Source organism: Trichomycterus rosablanca, chromosome 19, assembly GCF_030014385.1.
Source record: "Trichomycterus rosablanca isolate fTriRos1 chromosome 19, fTriRos1.hap1, whole genome shotgun sequence".
NCBI classification, from domain to species: Eukaryota; Metazoa; Chordata; class Actinopteri; order Siluriformes; family Trichomycteridae; genus Trichomycterus; species Trichomycterus rosablanca.
The window spans coordinates 515,001-534,420 of NC_086006.1; the positions used below are offsets into that span (position 1 = coordinate 515,001).

General features: G+C 46.6%; 2 protein-coding genes across 3 annotated transcripts in view; both read left to right on the forward strand.

Moving 5' to 3' along the window:
* Positions 1 to 19,420, forward strand: part of LOC134333832 (NLR family CARD domain-containing protein 3-like) — a 560,375-nt gene that overhangs the window by 65,133 nt on the left and 475,822 nt on the right. The gene's annotated exons all lie outside the window — the stretch shown is intronic.
* Positions 422 to 18,343, forward strand: tfr2 (transferrin receptor 2). 2 transcript variants are annotated; one of them, XM_063015358.1, is made up of 18 exons: positions 422 to 480; positions 3,396 to 3,444; positions 5,480 to 5,690; positions 9,056 to 9,242; positions 9,326 to 9,466; positions 9,661 to 9,769; positions 9,862 to 10,104; positions 11,194 to 11,333; positions 11,429 to 11,610; positions 14,253 to 14,372; positions 14,484 to 14,566; positions 14,651 to 14,714; positions 14,820 to 14,887; positions 15,378 to 15,451; positions 15,598 to 15,682; positions 16,299 to 16,526; positions 16,789 to 16,929; positions 17,043 to 18,343. In XM_063015358.1, exons 2-18 carry the CDS (start codon positions 3,418 to 3,420, stop codon positions 17,283 to 17,285), a joined length of 2,346 nt encoding a protein of 781 aa, XP_062871428.1. In that variant the 5' UTR covers positions 422 to 480; positions 3,396 to 3,417; the 3' UTR covers positions 17,286 to 18,343. The 2 variants fall into 2 exon arrangements, with proteins under 2 accessions (XP_062871428.1, XP_062871429.1); XM_063015359.1 differs by lacking the exon at positions 422 to 480 and having other exon boundaries at positions 3,401 to 3,444; positions 5,391 to 5,690.

Here is a 19,420-nt window from a genome sequence, read left to right on the forward strand (position 1 = left end):
CAGAAGTGTAACTGCACTGGTTCACACTTACATAAAAAATGTTCCAAACCTTCAGTCACAGAAACAAGATGGAGGTCGACAGAAGCTCCGGTTGTGTGAAATCGTTCCGTCCCGGTGCACCTTATGGTGCAAACCTTGTTCAGATGATGTCCTCATGTTCCAGGATGATTCACCTTCATGGGGCTCCTCTCAGGAGTAGAAGCTCTGGAGTGCAGACTGGGACGTAGATCTGCACTGGGTTTGGGTTCTGTTTTTATGGTGAGGACCCGGAATGGATGGTAAAATATAATCAAATATTTGGATGCAGATCGAGGAGAGCGGGTTTGGTGTAGTTGATCTGCGCCCGTCCCTCTGCGCCCCTCCCTCCGCCCCCGTTTTGGCGAGAGGGCTGGAAGGGGGTTTGATGGGGTGGAGTTAGTGAGGACTGAGCTGATAGAGTCCTGACAGTTACACCAGAGAAACACGCTGCAGCGTTACTGAGTGAGTGTTTATTATTATTATTATTATTATTTATTATTTATCACCTTATTTCTTTTTTTGGGGGTATTTTAGAAATACTAGTGTTTAGGAGTTTTATTTTAATAAAAATGTGAATGTTTGTGAGGTCGGTCTGTGTTTTGGAGATCTTTGATCTTCACGCTGGTTTGACGTTGTGAGGACGTTTGGTCGGTCCCAATAAAACTGATTTTTGTCTTTTACATAAAGAGCAACACTGTACCTACTGTTAAACCTGGTGAGCGTACGGTGATCTGGAGTGATAGTAGGTGGAACTGTAGGGAGGGAGAACATGTTTACCGGACTGAACATTCACATCAGTGCCGGGAAACAAACCTGACTGAACTCTGGAAATTCTGCCAAGTGTAGAGATCAAAGTCTGACAGAATTCCAGAGATCAGACGCGATCCGTTTCTGAAATGAAGGTCATACAAAACATACTGTCATGTACCAGAGAAACCGTCAGAATTCTAAAAATACAGTGATACACATTTCTCGCCATAACGCCCAGCCCTGTTACACTGATGGTTACAGTAATAGTTACACTGATGGTTACAGTAATAGTTACACTGATGGTTACAGTAATAGTTACACTGATTGTAACACCGCTGGTTTCTCTGACAGTACTGCTGGTGGTTACACTGATGTAGCACTGATTGTTATAATGATAGTAACAATGATAGTTACACTGATAGTTAGACCAATTGTAACACTCCTGGTTTCCCTGACAGTATTGTTGATGGTTACACTGTTGTAACACTGTTATAATGATAGTAACAATGATGGTTACACTGATTGTAACACCGCTGGTTTCCCTGACAGTACTGTTGATAGTAAGAAACAGGAAACTGGACCTTCCTTAACCTGTTGCCACAGTTAGAACCATATTATTAATGTAACTGAGTTAATACACCTGTCAGCAGTGGGCGTGGCTGAAACAGCAGAACTCGTGTGTATGATCAGTTTGGATGATCAGATGTGTGGTGGGATCAGTAATGTGGAATGATGGGAAACACTGAGGTTCATGATCGTCCCGTTCAGAAACACGAATCCTCACGTTTATAGTGTTTATCTTCTACCTGAAGCTGCAGAAACCTGAGAGGAGATAACACAGGTGGAGGTGTGATGGAAATCTATAACATCTATAATGTAAATAATGTGGATAATTTGGATGAAATGTGAGATTCTGAGATTGAAAACTAAAGACTGAACTTCACCTATCTAGATTTGTAAATAAAACTGCTTTTAGGTGGAGATGAATGTATTTCTTCATGTTCTTATGAACGTTGGTCGCTCGCTGGTTCCTACAGAAACCCCAAATCTCCCTCAGGTGGTTTTAATTCCAGTGAATCTGAACTTTAGGGTTTGGAGTGAAGGACGTCTGTACTATTGAACATTTCTGTATTTACATGTATACGAGTGTGTGTGAGGGGGGGCAGGGGATCTGTGGCCTTGACCGTGTGTGTGTGTGTGTTAGATGGATCGATGCCAGTGGTAAAAGTAACTGTGTGCTTATTACCCAACGACCAGTGTCACTTCAGAGAACCTCAATCATCCTCTTTCATCTAGAACAGGAGCCGCTCTTCTGCGGTATATGTGTGTGTGTGTGTGTGTGTGTGTGTGTGTGTGTATGAAGGAGGGAAGATCTGACAGCGCCTCCTACTGTCTGGTGGAGGTGCTGATATGAGGCTGGAGGACCCTGTACATGCTGACCTGTTCTAATATGTGGACGAGGCCTGTGATTGGCACACAGACGTTCCTGAGTCCACGGGAGTCGAGTATATCCAAATTGGGACTGTGCAAAAGAATGGGGAAAAGATTTTGAGTGCACCCAGACCAGAGTGTGTTTCTGATTGATTGATTGATACCATAATCTTTACAGAAGTTAGGGAGAGAGGGTTGGGGTTAGGGTCTATGGTTATTGGTAACTCTAACCCTATTATAATCGTTATAGAAGTTAGGGAGAGAGGGTTAGGGTTATTAGTGACCCTATTATTAGTTTTAGAGAGGATAGGGAGAGGTGGTTATGGTTGTGGTTATTAATAACCCTGTTATAAAGGAGAGAGGGTTAAGGTTGTGGTTGTGGTTATGGTTGTGGTTATTAATAACCCTGTTATAAGGGAGAGAGGGTTAAGGTTGTGGTCGTGGTTATGGTTGTGGTTATGGTTATGGTTATTAATAACCCTGTTATAAGGGAGAGAGGGTTGTGGTTGTGGTTATGGTTGTGGTTATGGTTATGGTTATGGTTATTAATAACCCTGTTATAAGGGAGAGAGGGTTGTGGTTGTGGTTATGGTTGTGGTTATTAATAACCCTGTTATAAGGGAGAGAGGGTTGTGGTTGTGGTTATGGTTATGGTTATTAATAACCCTGTTATAAGGGAGAGAGGGTTAAGGTTGTGGTTGTGGTTATTAATAACCCTGTTATAAGGGTGCGAGGGCCCGGGCTCTCTTCTTGGCCTGTATTTCTGGGTGATGCAGTAGGGCGTGGCAGCTCGGGCCCTTATCTCTCCCTCTGCCCTCTTTTCCTGCGTCTCCTGGAAATGACAGATAGAGATAGAAGCTCAGGGACAGCACAGACACCAGAAATGTCATCATCATCCCTCTCTCTGATTGGCTGCTCACAGGGCTGTTATTGCATCAGATCCGGGGTTCTATTGATCTGCTGCAACACACACACACACACACTGTCCATGACTGAGTGGGCACCAGTTCCTACAAACACACTCCGAAATCCTAAAAAATATTTACACCCACAGATGTGGATGTGTATGATTATGACAAGATCATGCTCAGGTGTCCACATAGTTTTGGCCATGTAGTGTGTATGTCAAACACAAGTGTGTGTAATAAATATGTGTGTGTGTGTGTGTGTGTGTGTGTGTGTGTGTGTGTGTGTAGACTGAGTGGTGGCAGAAGGTTGATGGCTGTACGGAGGCTTCTGACAACGGTGAGAACACACACAGACACACACACACACACACGTAGAGACACACACACACACAGGTAGAGACACACACACACGTAGAGACACACACACACAGACATACACACACACACGTAGAGACACACACACAGGTAGAGACACAAACACAGACATACACACAAACACAAACACACACAGGTAGAGACACACACACACAAACATACACACACACACATGTAGAGACACACACACAAACACACACACACAGGTAGAGACAAACACAGACATACACATACACACAAACACACACACACACACAGGTGGAGACACACAGACATACACATACACACAAACACACACACACAGGTGGAGACACACAAACACAGGCATACACATACGCACAAACACACACACACACAGGTGGAGACACAAACACACACACACAGGTAGAGACAAACACAGACATACACATACACACAAACACACACACACACACAGGTGGAGACACACAAACACACACACACACAGGTGGAGACACAAACACACACACACACAGGTGGAGACACACAAACACAGGCATACACATACACACAAACACACACACACACACAGGTGGAGACACACAAACACAGACATACACATACACACAAACACACACACACACAGGTGGAGACACACAGACACACACACAGGTGGAGACACACACAGGTGGAGACACAAACACAGGCATACACATACACACACACACAGACACACACACACACACACACACACACACAGGTGGAGACACACAAACACAGGCATACACATACGCACAAACACACACACACACACAGGTGGAGACAAACACAGACATACACATACACACAAACACACACACACACAGGTGGAGACACACAAACACACACACACACAGGTGGAGACACAAACACACACACACAGGTGGAGACACACAAACACAGGCATACACATACACACAAACACACACACACACACAGGTGGAGACACACAAACACAGGCATACACATACACACAAACACACACACACAGGTGGAGACACACAAACACAGACATACACATACACACAAACACACACACACACAGGTGGAGACACACAAACACACACACACACACAGGTGGAGACACACAAACACAGGCATACACATACACAAAAACACACACACACAGGTGGAGACACACAAACACAGACATACACATACACACAAACACACACACACACAGGTGGAGACACACAAACACAGGCATACACATACACAAAAACACACACACACAGGTGGAGACACACAAACACAGGCATACACATACACACAAACACACACACACACAGGTGGAGACACACAAACACAGGCATACACATACACACAAACACACACACACAGGTGGAGACACACAAACACAGACATACACACAAACACACACACACACAGGTGGAGACACACAAACACACACACACACACAGGTGGAGACACACAAACACAGGCATACACATACACACAAACACACACACACAGGTGGAGACACACAAACACAGACATACACATACACACAAACACACACACACACAGGTGGAGACACACAAACACACACACACACAGGTGGAGACACACAAACACAGACATACACATACACACAAACACACACACACAGGTGGAGACACACAAACACAGACATACACATACACACAAACACACACACACACAGGTGGAGACACACAAACACACACACACACAGGTGGAGACACACAAACACAGGCATACACATACACACAAACACACACACACACACAGGTGGAGACACACAAACACAGGCATACACATACACACAAACACACACACAGGTGGAGACACACAAACACACACACACACAGGCATACACATACACACAAACACACACACAGGTAGAGACACACAGACATACACACACACACACTGTTTGTCCTTTTATCCTAGGATCTTCGTTAGTTGCCTCGTGTTGACTGAAACCCGCGCTAACGATCAGAGCTCGTTTACATCGTCCGTACACTCTTCATCTCTCTCAGCCTTCGGGAGGTGGAGCCCCGGCGGATGAAATGGGCGTGGTCAGAGACTCTGTGGCTCAAGTGGAGATGAAGCTCGTCCAATCGGGATCGGAGGAGGGCTCGGAGGCGGGCAGGAGTAATGACATCACAACACTGGTGTTACAGCGACGAGCTGAGCGAAGGAAGGTCACCGTGTACCTCACACTGACCGGTCTGCTGGTGTTTACCTCAGGTACACACACACACACACACACATCACACACACACACACATCACACATCACACACACACACACACATCACACACACACACACATCACACATCACACACACACATCACACACACACATCACACACACACACACATCACACATCACACACACACATCACACACACACATCACACACACACATCACACACACACACACATCACACACACACACACATCACACATCACACACACACATCACACACACACATCACACACACACACACATCACACATCACACACACACATCACACACACACATCACACACACACATCACACACACACACACACACACATCACACACACACACACACACACATCACACATCACACACACACATCACACACACACATCACACACACACACACACACACATCACACACACACACACACATCACACACACACATCACACACACACATCACACACATCACACACACACATCACACACACACACACACATCACACACACACACACATCACACATCACACACACACATCACACACACACACACATCACACACACACATCACACACACACATCACACACACACATCACACACACACATCACACACACACACACACACACACACATCACACACACACACACACACACATCACACACATCACACACACACATCACACACACACATCACACACACACATCACACACATCACACACACACACACACACACATCACACACATCACACACACACACACATCACACACACACACACACACACACACACACACACATCACACACACACACACATCACACACACACACACATCACACACACACACACATCACACACACACATCACACACACACACACACATCACACACACACATCACACACACACATCACACACACACATCACACACACACACACACACACATCACACACACACATCACACACACACACACACACACACACACCACACATCACACACACACACCACACACCACACACACACATCACACACACACACACATCACACACACACATCACACACACACATCACACACACACATCACACACACACACACACATCACACACACACATCACACACACACATCACACACACACACACATCACACACATCACACATCACACACACACATCACACACACACATCACACACACACATCACACACACACACACATCACACACATCACACACACACACACACATCACACACACACATCACACACACACACACATCACACACACACATCACACACACACACATCACACACACACACATCACACACACACACACATCACACACACATCACACACACACACATCACACACACACACACATCACACACACACACATCACACATCACACACATCACACACATCACACACATCACACACACACACACACATCACACACACACACATCACACATCACACACACACACATCACACACACACACATCACACACACACACACATCACACACATCACACACACATCACACACATCACACACATCACACACACACACACACATCACACACACACACACACACACATCACATCACACACCACATCACACACACACACATCACACACACACACATCACACATCACACACACACACACATCACACACACACACACATCACACACACACACATCACACATCACACACACACATCACACCGCACACACACATCGCACACACACACATCACACATCACACACACACATCACACACACACATCACACACACACATCACACACACACATCACACACACACATCGCACACACACACACACACATCGCACACACACACACACACATCGCACACACACACACACACATCGCACACACACACATCACACACACACACATCACACACACACACACATCACACACACACACACATCACACACACACACATCACACATCACACACATCACACACACATCACACACATCACACACATCACACACACACACACACATCACACACACACATCACACACACACACATCACACATCACATCACACACCACATCACACACACACACATCACACACACACACATCACACATCACATCACACACCACATCACACACATCACACATCACACACACACACACATCACACACACACACACATCACACACACACACATCACACATCACACACACACATCACACCGCACACACACATCGCACACACACACATCACACATCACACACACACATCACACACACACATCACACACACACATCACACACACACATCGCACACACACATCGCACACACACACACACACATCGCACACACACACACACACATCGCACACACACACACACACATCGCACACACACACATCACACACACACACATCACACACACACATCACACACACACACATCACACACACACATCACACCGCACACACACATCGCACACACACACACACACACACATCACACACACACATCACACACATCACACACACACATCACACACACACATCACACACACACATCACACATCACACACACACATCACACCGCACACACACATCGCACACACACACACACACACATCGCACACACACACACACACACATCACACACACACATCACACACATCACACACACACATCACACACACACATCGCACCGCACACACACATCGCGCACACACACACACACATACATCACACACACACATCACACACATCGCACACACACACACACACACATCACACACACACACACACATCGCACACACACACATCACACATCACACACACACATCACACACACACACACACACACACATCACACACACATCACACATCACACACACACACATCACACCGCACACACACACACACACACACACATCACACACACACATCACACACACACATCACACACACACATCACACACACACATCACACACACACATCACACACACACATCACACATCACACATCACACACACACATCACACATCACACATCACACAACACACAACACACATCACACATCACACACACACGAGGGCCAAAAGTATGTGGACACCACTTTAATTATTCAGTTCAGGTTCTTTATGAACTCCAGTGACCTGGGCAGCGTTCTGTCCTAAACCTCACTGTACAACTTTGGGATGAATCGGAATGCCAATGGTTACTTTATCTTATCTTAGACCACACCCACTGTTATTAATTATCAGTTATCTGTTATTAATTCTCCCAGGCCACGCCCACTTAATTATATTAGACCACACCCACTGTTATTAACCTTATCAGACCACACTAGATGTTCTGTATGTGTTGGCTTCCACAGCGTTCCTCCTGGGTTACGTATCGTTCAGAGGAACGTGCCGCCCCTGTAAGGACGAGGGAGACCTGGTACCCATCGAGGACACCGCCGGACCCGACCATCCTCCAGAGAGGGGCACCATGTATTTGGGGGAGCTGAGGGACATGCTGAAGAAGTACCTGAAGGAGGAGAAGATAGAGAGCACAGTCCGGTCAGAGCTCACACATGCTGGATTATTTGTTGATGTTCTGACCCCCGGTGTTTGGTGTGATGATGTTTCTCGTCTCGTCTCAGGCGGGTCAGCAGGTCGTCTCACCCGCCCGGGTCGTCGGAGGGAAACGCTTTAGCCACCGAGATCCTGCAGACCTTCCAGCAGCTTCACATGGACCACACGTGGACCGACTCGCACTACGCCTCGCTGCAGTTCCCCTCCAGGTGTGTGTGTGTGTGTGTGAGATCGTGTGGGCTCCATGTCGCCCCCTAGTGTCCAACTGCAGGTGGCTCTACTGCAGGGGCCCTGAAAAGTGAAACAAGCAAACACGGGGCCACAGACTCTTCAGTAATAAATCATATAGAGTGTAATAGAGTATAATAGAGCTGCCTTCTAAACTGTGTGTGGTGTGTTTTAGGACCCAGAGGAACGCTCTGTGGTTGGTCGATGCGGAGGGGGCGGAGCTTGAGGAGATACCGTTAGACGGTGCTGATTACTGCGCCTACAGCGCCACCGGAACTGCCACGGTAACCATGGAGATATCATAGCAACAACATCAACGAACAGTTCTGGATATTTCTGTGTTTACGTGTGTGTGTGTGTGTGTGTGTGTATTTAGGGGGGCGTGGTCTACGTCAATTACGCCCGTCAGGAGGACTTCAGTCAGCTGAAGGAGATGGGCGTGGCCCTGAATGGGAATATCGCCATAACCAGGGTTGGAGGGGGCGTGAGCTTCGCAGAAAAGGTGTGGCTCGCGCAGGAGGCGGGGCTTGTGGGCGTCCTCATTTACCCGGACCCAGCCGACATCCCGCAGGATCCGCGGCGACTCGGTCTCCATAGCAACGCCGCCATCTCTGAACATGTACGGGTACCTTTCTCTCAGACCACACCCACTTTCCTAAGCTTGTAGACCACACCCACTTTCCTTATTATCTCAGACCACACCCACTTTACTAAGCTTGTAGACCACACCCACTTTCCTTATTATCTCAGACCACACCCACTTTACTAAGCTTGTAGACCACACCCACTTTCCTTATCTCAGACCACACCCACTTTACTAAGCTTGTAGACCACACCCACTTTCCTTATTATCTCAGACCACACCCACTTTACTAAGCTTGTAGACCACACCCACTTTCCTTATTCTTTTAGACCACACCCACTTTATTAAGCTTGTAGACCACACCCACTTTCCTATTCTCTAAGGCCACACCCACTTTATTAAGCTTGTAGACCGCACCCACTTTCCTTATTCTTTTAGACCACACCCACTTTATTAAGCTTGTAGACCACACCCACTTTACTAAGCTTGTAGACCACACCCACTTTCCTTATTATCTCAGACCACACCCACTTTACTAAGCTTGTAGACCACACCCACTTTCCTTATTCTCTAAGGCCACACCCACTTTATTAAGCTTGTAGACCACACCCACTTTCCTTATTCTTTTAGACCACACCCACTTTATTAAGCTTGTAGACCACACCCACTTTCCTTATTCTCTAAGGCCACACCCACTTTATTAAGCTTGTAGACCACACCCACTTTACTAAGCTTGTAGACCGCACCCACTTTCCTTATTCTTTAAGACCACACCCACTTTATTAAGCTTGTAGACCACACCCACTTTCCTTATTCTCTTAGACCACACCCACTTTATTTATTCATTATTCTCTTGGACCACACCCACTTTCATTATTCTTTTAGACCACACCCACTTCTATTAATCTTTTAGACCATGACCACTAATATTCATTCTCTCAGACCACACCCACTATTATCATTTTCTTAGACCACACCCACTTCTATTAAGTATTTTAGACCACACCCACTTATTAATATATTCACACTGACTTGCTTTTACCAATAACATCAAAGCAAAATATTCATAAAGTGAGTGTGTGTGTGTGTGTGTGTGTGTGTGTGTGTGTGTGTGTGTGTGTGTAGGTACACCTGGGTTCAGGTGATCCGTTCACCCCTGGTTTCCCGTCCTTTAACCACACCCAGTACCCTCCCACTCAGTCCTCCGGCCTGCCAATCATCCCAGCTCAGCCAATCAGCGCTAATGTGGCTGCCAAACTGCTCAGGTAGCCCCGCCCACCTGGTTCAGGTGCACTGAGGTTCTTTATTTTCCCTCATGTTCACTCCTGCTCATCCATCTGTACCCTCTTACCCCCCACAGTCAGCTGTCGGGCGTGGCGTGCCCCCGCGGGTGGAGCGGGCGTCTCCCGTATGTTCAGTGTGTTCTGGGTCCTGAGTTTGCTACTTCAGACGGGCGTCAGGTAAAGATGGCCGTCTATAACAGTCTCACCTCCGTCCTCCTAAACAACATCTTCGCCTCCATCGAGGGTAAAGTGGAACCGGGTGAGTGTTCCAAATTCATGTCAGTACTGATACTGTAGGTAAGTGCTGTTACCGTAGGTGAGTGTTGTTACTGTAGATCAGTACTGTTACTGTAGGTCAGTGCTGTTACTGTAGGTGAGTACTGTTACTGTAGGTCAGTACTGTTACTGTAGGTCAGTGCTGTTACTGTAGGTGAGTGTTGTTACTGTAGATCAGTACTGTTACTGTAGGTCAGTACTGTTACTGTAGGTCAGTACTGTTACTGTAGGTCAGTACTGTTACTGTAGATCAGTACTGTTACTGTGGGTCAGTGTGGGTCAGTGCTGTTACTGTAGGTCAGTACTGTTACTGTAGGTCAGTGCTGTTACTGTAGATCAGTACTGTTACTGTAGATCAGTACTGTTACTGTAGGTGAGTGCTGTTACTGTAGATCAGTACTGTTACTGTAGGTCAGTGCTGTTACTGTAGACCAGTACTGTTACTGTAGGTCAGTGCTGTTACTGTAGGTGAGTACTGTTACTGTAGGTCAGTACTGTTACTGTAGGTCAGTGCTGTTACTGTAGGTGAGTGTTGTTACTGTAGATCAGTACTGTTACTGTAGGTCAGTACTGTTACTGTAGGTCAGTACTGTTACTGTAGGTCAGTGCTGTTACTGTAGGTGAGTGTTGTTACTGTAGATCAGTACTGTTACTGTGGGTCAGTACTGTTACTGTAGGTCAGTACTGTTACTGTAGGTCAGTACTGTTACTGTAGGTCAGTGCTGTTACTGTAGGTCAGTACTGTTACTGTAGGTCAGTACTGTTACTGTAGATCAGTACTGTTACTGTGGGTCAGTGTGGGTCAGTGCTGTTACTGTAGGTCAGTACTGTTACTGTAGGTCAGTGCTGTTACTGTAGGTCAGTGTTGTTACTGTAGATCAGTACTGTTACTGTTACTGTGGGTCAGTGTGGGTCAGTGCTGTTACTGTAGGTCAGTGCTGTTACTGTAGATCAGTACTGTTACTGTTACTGTGGGTCAGTGTGGGTCAGTGCTGTTACTGTAGATCAGTGCTGTTACTGTAGGTCAGTGCTGTTACTGTAGGTCAGTACTGTTACTGTTACTGTAGGTCAGTGCTGTTACTGTAGGTCAGTGCTGTTACTGTAGGTCAGTGCTGTTACTGTAGGTCAGTGCTGTTACTGTAGATCAGTACTGTTACTGTAGGTCAGTGCTGTTACTGTAGGTCAGTGCTGTTACTGTAGATCAGTACTGTTACTGTAGGTCAGTGCTGTTACTGTAGATCAGTACTGTTACTGTAGGTCAGTGCTGTTACTGTAGATCAGTACTGTTACTGTTACTGTAGGTCAGTGCTGTTACTGTAGATCAGTACTGTTACTGTTACTGTAGGTCAGTGCTGTTACTGTAGATCAGTACTGTTACTGTTACTGTAGGTCAGTGCTGTTACTGTAGATCAGTACTGTTACTGGTACTGTAGGTCAGTGCTGTTACTGTAGATCAGTGCTGTTACTGTTACTGTAGGTCATTGCTGTTACTGTAGATCAGTACTGTTACTGTTACTGTAGATCAGTACTGTTACTGTAGGTCAGTGCTGTTACTGTAGGTCAGTGCTGTTACTGTAGATCAGTACTGTTACTGTTACTGTAGGTCAGTGCTGTTACTGTAGATCAGTACTGTTACTGTTACTGTAGGTCATTGCTGTTACTGTAGATCAGTACTGTTACTGTAGGTCAGTGCTGTTACTGTAGATCAGTACTGTTACTGTAGGTCAGTGCTGTTACTGTAGGTCAGTGCTGTTACTGTAGATCAGTACTGTTACTGTAGGTCAGTGCTGTTACTGTAGATCAGTACTGTTACTGTAGGTCAGTGCTGTTACTGTAGATCAGTACTGTTACTGTTACTGTAGGTCAGTGCTGTTACTGTAGATCAGTACTGTTACTGTTACTGTAGGTCAGTGCTGTTACTGTAGATCAGTACTGTTACTGTTACTGTAGGTCAGTGCTGTTACTGTAGATCAGTACTGTTACTGGTACTGTAGGTCAGTGCTGTTACTGTAGATCAGTGCTGTTACTGTTACTGTAGGTCATTGCTGTTACTGTAGATCAGTACTGTTACTGTTACTGTAGATCAGTACTGTTACTGTAGGTCAGTGCTGTTACTGTAGGTCAGTGCTGTTACTGTAGATCAGTACTGTTACTGTTACTGTAGGTCAGTGCTGTTACTGTAGATCAGTACTGTTACTGTTACTGTAGGTCATTGCTGTTACTGTAGATCAGTACTGTTACTGTAGATCAGTACTGTTACTGTAGGTCAGTGCTGTTACTGTAGGTCAGTGCTGTTACTGTAGATCAGTACTGTTACTGTTACTGTAGGTCAGTGCTGTTACTGTAGATCAGTACTGTTACTGTTACTGTAGGTCAGTGCTGTTACTGTAGATCAGTACTGTTACTGTTACTGTAGGTCAGTGCTGTTACTGTAGATCAGTTCTGTTACTGTTACTGTAGGTCAGTGCTGTTACTGTAGATCAGTACTGTTACTGTTACTGTAGGTCAGTGCTGTTACTGTAGATCAGTACTGTTACTGTTACTGTAGGTCAGTGCTGTTACTGTAGATCAGTACTGTTACTGTAGGTCAGTGCTGTTACTCAGGTTTCTGTTCTCTGTCTGTAGATCAGTATATAATCATGGGGGCTCAGAGGGACTCGTGGGGTCCTGGTGCTGTGAAGTCCGGTGTGGGAACAGCGATCCTGCTGGAACTGGCTCGTACCTTCAGTACCATGGTTCAGAACGGTACGCACACACACACACACACACGCACACACACACACACACACACACACACACATGGTTATATACACACAGTGTGTGTGTGGTGCTGAGCTGGTGTGTGTGTATCTGCAGGATTTTCTCCCAGGCGTAGCCTCCTGTTTGTGAGCTGGGACGCCGGAGACTTTGGGAACGTTGGCGCCACCGAGTGGTTGGAGGTAAGAGTGTGTAGGGGGCAGCAGGGGTGAGACCGGGTGGTTCTTTACAGTCCTAATGATCCGTTACTGTGGCTCCTCACGCAGGGTTACCTGTCCATGCTGCACCTGAAGGCCGTGGCTTACTTCAGTCTGGACCAGGCGGTCATGGGTAAAGCTCACACACAATCACACCTGGCTGTAAAGGAAATACTCGTATCTGATAAGTGTGTGTGTGTGTGTGTGTGTGTGTGTGTGTGTGTGTGTGTGTGTGTAGGTGACGACGCCCTCTCCGTCTACACGAGTCCTTTACTCGCCGACCTCATCGAGGGAGCCGTCAAACAAGTTTGTGTGTCTTTGTTCTTTAGTTTCGTTTCTTCATTTCATCTCATGTTCATGTTATTACCGCCACTTTATCCTGGTCAGGGTCACAGTGGGTTAGACCTCGTCTGAATCTCTGGGCACACGTCACAGGGCCTCATCCAATCATGTCTGTATGTAGACGCCTGACCGGCAGATAGCACTGCTGGGGATTGGAACCCTGGATCCCAGCAGCAGTGGTCTAGTGTAATTTACCACTGTGCCACAAACGTTCACACACACACACACACGTGGGTGCAAATACTTACAAAAATAATAACAGTAATAAATAAAAGTGGGTTTTCTGTTACCCGCTGGGTCAAAAATATATAGACGGCATCTTGATGATTCACAACACCAAGAGCCAGAGGGTCTCCTCCTGTAAAAGAAATAAAAACTGCTGGTGTGTTCATGGTGGTGGTCTGTAGTTGTAACTGCTGTGTGTGTGTGTGTGTGTGTGTGTGCGTGCGCGCAGGTGGACCACCCGAAACACACAGGCCAGTCCATTCTGTCTCTGGCTGAAGCTCAGGGTGGCTGGAGGAGCAGAATGTGAGTGTAAACAGATCAGATTCGTATTTAATATCTTATAGTTACCATCACGTCATCGTGTGTGTGTGTGTGTATGTGTGTGTGTGTGTGTGTGTGTGTGTGTGTGTGTGTGTGTGTGTGTGTGTGTGTGTGTGTGTGTGTTACAGAGTCAAGCCGTTGTATCTGAACAGCGGTGCGTACAGTTTCACGGCGTTCGGTGGGGTTCCGGCCATGGAGATTCGCTTTCATGAGGTACTACACACACACACACACGCACACACACATCTTTACAACCCAGAAAAAGCTACAACAAACTCTAGATCAAGGGTAGTTGTACCTCAGTGGTTAAGGTTCTGGACTAGTAATCAGAAGGTCGCTGGTTCAAGCCCCGCCACTGCCAGATTGTCACTGGTGGCCCTTCACTGTTTGAACCTCTAGAAGAACCCTGAACGTTTACATTTTTATTTCAGCAACTGTGTCTCCCAGTTTAGTCATTAGCATTTAGTCTTAGCCAGTTCCTCTTACTCTTACTCTTGCTGGAGACCCTGATGGTGTATGGTGTACGCGTTGATCTCCACGTTCCTCCACGTCAGTACTAACCAGGGTCCCTACACAGCCTCAAAGACCCCGCCCACTTTTTAGTCCCGTCTTTTCCCACCCAGCAGACTAGTGGCCGATTTTTTTTGTCTGCTGCTCTGTCTGCACTGCCGGTTGTGTCTGCTAGGGGGCGCCTACATTCATTCTCAAACATGGATAAATAATGTTTCTAGTTTATTAGAACCTCTCAGAACACTGATGGCTATATTGACGTGTGTGTGTGTGTGTGTGTGTGTGTGTGTGTGTGTGTGTGTGTGTGTGTGTATATCAGGAGGGCCGTGTGTACCCGTTCGTGAACACACAGATGGACAGCGCCTCCCGGCTGCAGGAGCTGCTGCAGGGTCGGGTGTGTGTGGTGGGCCGGGCGGTGGCAGAGCTGGTGGGTCTGATGGTACTGAGACTGGCACACGACCAAATTCTGCCACTCGACATCTCACACTACAGCAGCACCGCCCTCACACTCAGCTCCCTCCTCAACCAGCTCAGTGTAGAGCTCCAGGTACACACACACACACACACACACACACACACACACACACACACACACACACACTCACACACACACACTCACACACACTCACACACACTCACACACACACACACACACACACACACACACTACAGCAGCACTGCTCCCACACTCACCCACACTTCTCTTAGGAGGTAAGTGTACACTGTTATAGTCAGAATGTAGTGGCGTTTGTAAATGTATGTGTCTTTGTGTGTGTGTGTGTGTGTGTGTGTGTGTGTGTGTGTGTCAGGCGCGTGGTTTGTCCCCACAGTGGGTTTACAGTGCGCGGGGTGATTACAGTCGTGCAGCCAAAACACTACAGGAGGCCATAAAGAACACCGACATACAGGACGAGAGGATGAGCCGCCTGTACAACACCCGTCTGATGAGGGTACACACACACACACACACACACACACACACACACATCCACAGACACACACACTCTCTCACACACATTGTTTGTTATTGTTTCTGTGTGTGTGTGTGTGTGTGTGTGTGCAGGTGGAGTACTACTTCCTGTCGCAGTACGTGTCGGTGGTCGAGACTCCGTTCCGTCACGTGCTGCACGGGCGTGGCGAGCACACACTGAGCGCGCTCACTGAGCACCTCTCTAAGCTCCGCTCCGACCCCCGACAGTTCCAGGAGGCTCGGTTCCGCCGCCAGCTCGCCCTCTTCACCTGGACGCTACAGGGCGCGGCCAACGCCCTCAGCGGCGACGTGTGGAACATCGAGAACCCCTTCTAGAACCTGCACTCCCTCCTCACGCCATGAAACCCTCACGACTCCTTCTAGAACCATCACGACTCCTCACCACCGTCCTGAGCATTCTTTATCTCAGAGGGTTCTGATCTTCATCAGACTGTGCAGAACGTCAGACCTCCAGCACTGGAGTCCAGAAATTAGAACCCTGCTGCACACCGTTCTCCTGCCACTGTAGAACGTCTAGAGCTTCCAAAAAACACAGAACTCGTTGTAGAACCTAAAGCATACAGAACCTGTTCTCAACTCATCACAGAACAATCAGAAGGTGTTCCACGTCCCTCTGGGGTCTTCAGCACCTTTCTAGAACCTTATTCTAATGCCCTTCCAGAAAGTCCGGGACCCTTTTTAGAACCTAAATCATACAGAACCCATTCTCAATGTGTGTCCACATACTTTTGGCCCTGTTTTGTATTTTAAAGAACATCTACCAGGTCAGAAAACAACCAGTCTTCAGCACCGTTCTGATGCCCTTCCATAAAGTTCTGAACCTCTACATGTTTGGAACCCTGACCATCTTCACACGTTCTTCTAGAACCTGGAATTATCGTGGAACCTGTTGAGGAACTCTAATGCTGTGGAGCAATTTGTGGACACCTGACCACGAGCTTGGTGGACGTTCCAGGTCTCTGCATCTATACCGATCTATACCAGTCTATATCCGTGATGATGAGGATGTTCCGGCTGTTCCGTGTTCTGGCTGTTCCGTGATGATGAGGATGTTCCGGCTGTTCCGTGTTCTGGCTGTTCCGCGTGTCCTGGTTAATTAGTGGTTAATGAACCGTTATGATGAAGCTGTAATTATTTTATTACTCCGTGATAATGAGGCTGTTATTAATGTGAGCAGTAATTATCGGGAGCAGTGACTCTCATAATTATGACAGTCATACTGTCGTCCAATCAAAAAGCAGCATCTGCTATCAATCAGCTGGGTGACGTCACCGTGGCGACCGTGGTTTTGTCCAGGATGTTTTTATTTTGTATTGCTGTTGTTGATTATTGATGTGGTGTTTCACTCTCCAATAAATTATCTTCCTCCTGCACCTCAGAACCTCTTTTATTCCTCCTGGATTATTCTCCCCCTGTTCTACATGTTCTGTACCCGTCTGCCCACGCCGGGAACACTCGGAACACCGCCTGTGCTACAACATCACAATGCACAACGGAACCACCACAACTCATTCTAGAAGCTTCATAAATCATTGTGCAACGCAACTCAAGGTTCCTCTCAGGATTGTAGAACAAGTACGACCCCTTTAGAACCTTCATGCCTAAACAAGACCATTCACACGCATTCTAGAACCTTCACAACCATTCCCAATCCACTCTAGAACCTTCACAACCACTCGAGATCAACCACATTATACATTTACATCACAGCATAGAATGTTTGCAACTCACAATTCACACAACAATTCCAGTTACACCCATTTTAGAACCCTTAAAACCATCCAAGAATTTTTACAGCCATTCAAAATCATTTGGAACCCCTTCTAGAACCTTTATTACCGCTCAGGAACCTTCTTAACCATTTAAGAACCATTTACAACCCATTCTAAAACTTTTAACACCTCCCAAAGGACCTTCACAACCAGAACAGACCGTTTACGATCCTAAAATCTTTAAAACTACTGCAGATCAGCCGTGTTCCACATCTGGTACATTCAGAACATCTGCAGCCCTTCTCTAACCTTCACTAGCTCCTCCAGGTTCCAGAAGAACTCTGCGTCACATGATCGCAGTAAAATCGTGAGGTTAAATTTAGGAGCACCAGCACGGACCTGAAGAACCATAAGAGAGAGAGAGAGGAACCAGAGAGCTGAAGTTTATTGAACATTTATTGATTATAAATCAGATACAGCAGCAGTAATAAAACGATCGTTATAATAAATACGTACAGGATCAGACCGAGAGAATATTTATACATGATTAATGATTCCAGCCGCGGGATGGACGGACACGATTAAATCAGATAGTCGCGGTCCACGCGGTCTCCAGGAGCCGGACCCACTCCACCCTGGTGTTAGTTATAAATAAATGTGTTAATACGTTATTAATAAATACAAACCTGTAATCAAAAAAAGTTGGGACAGGATGTGAATGATAAAAACAGGAAACAC

Bases quoted from the DNA above. Each gene is read 5' to 3' on its own strand.
- tfr2 (XM_063015358.1), top strand. From the start codon at position 3,418: ATGGCTGTACGGAGGCTTCTGACAACG. The intron at 11,334-11,428 runs GTAGCCCCGCCC...TACCCCCCACAG, and splicing joins GTGGCTGCCAAACTGCTCAG to TCAGCTGTCGGGCGTGGCGT. The intron at 15,452-15,597 runs GTGAGTGTAAAC...TGTGTGTTACAG, and splicing joins GGTGGCTGGAGGAGCAGAAT to AGTCAAGCCGTTGTATCTGA.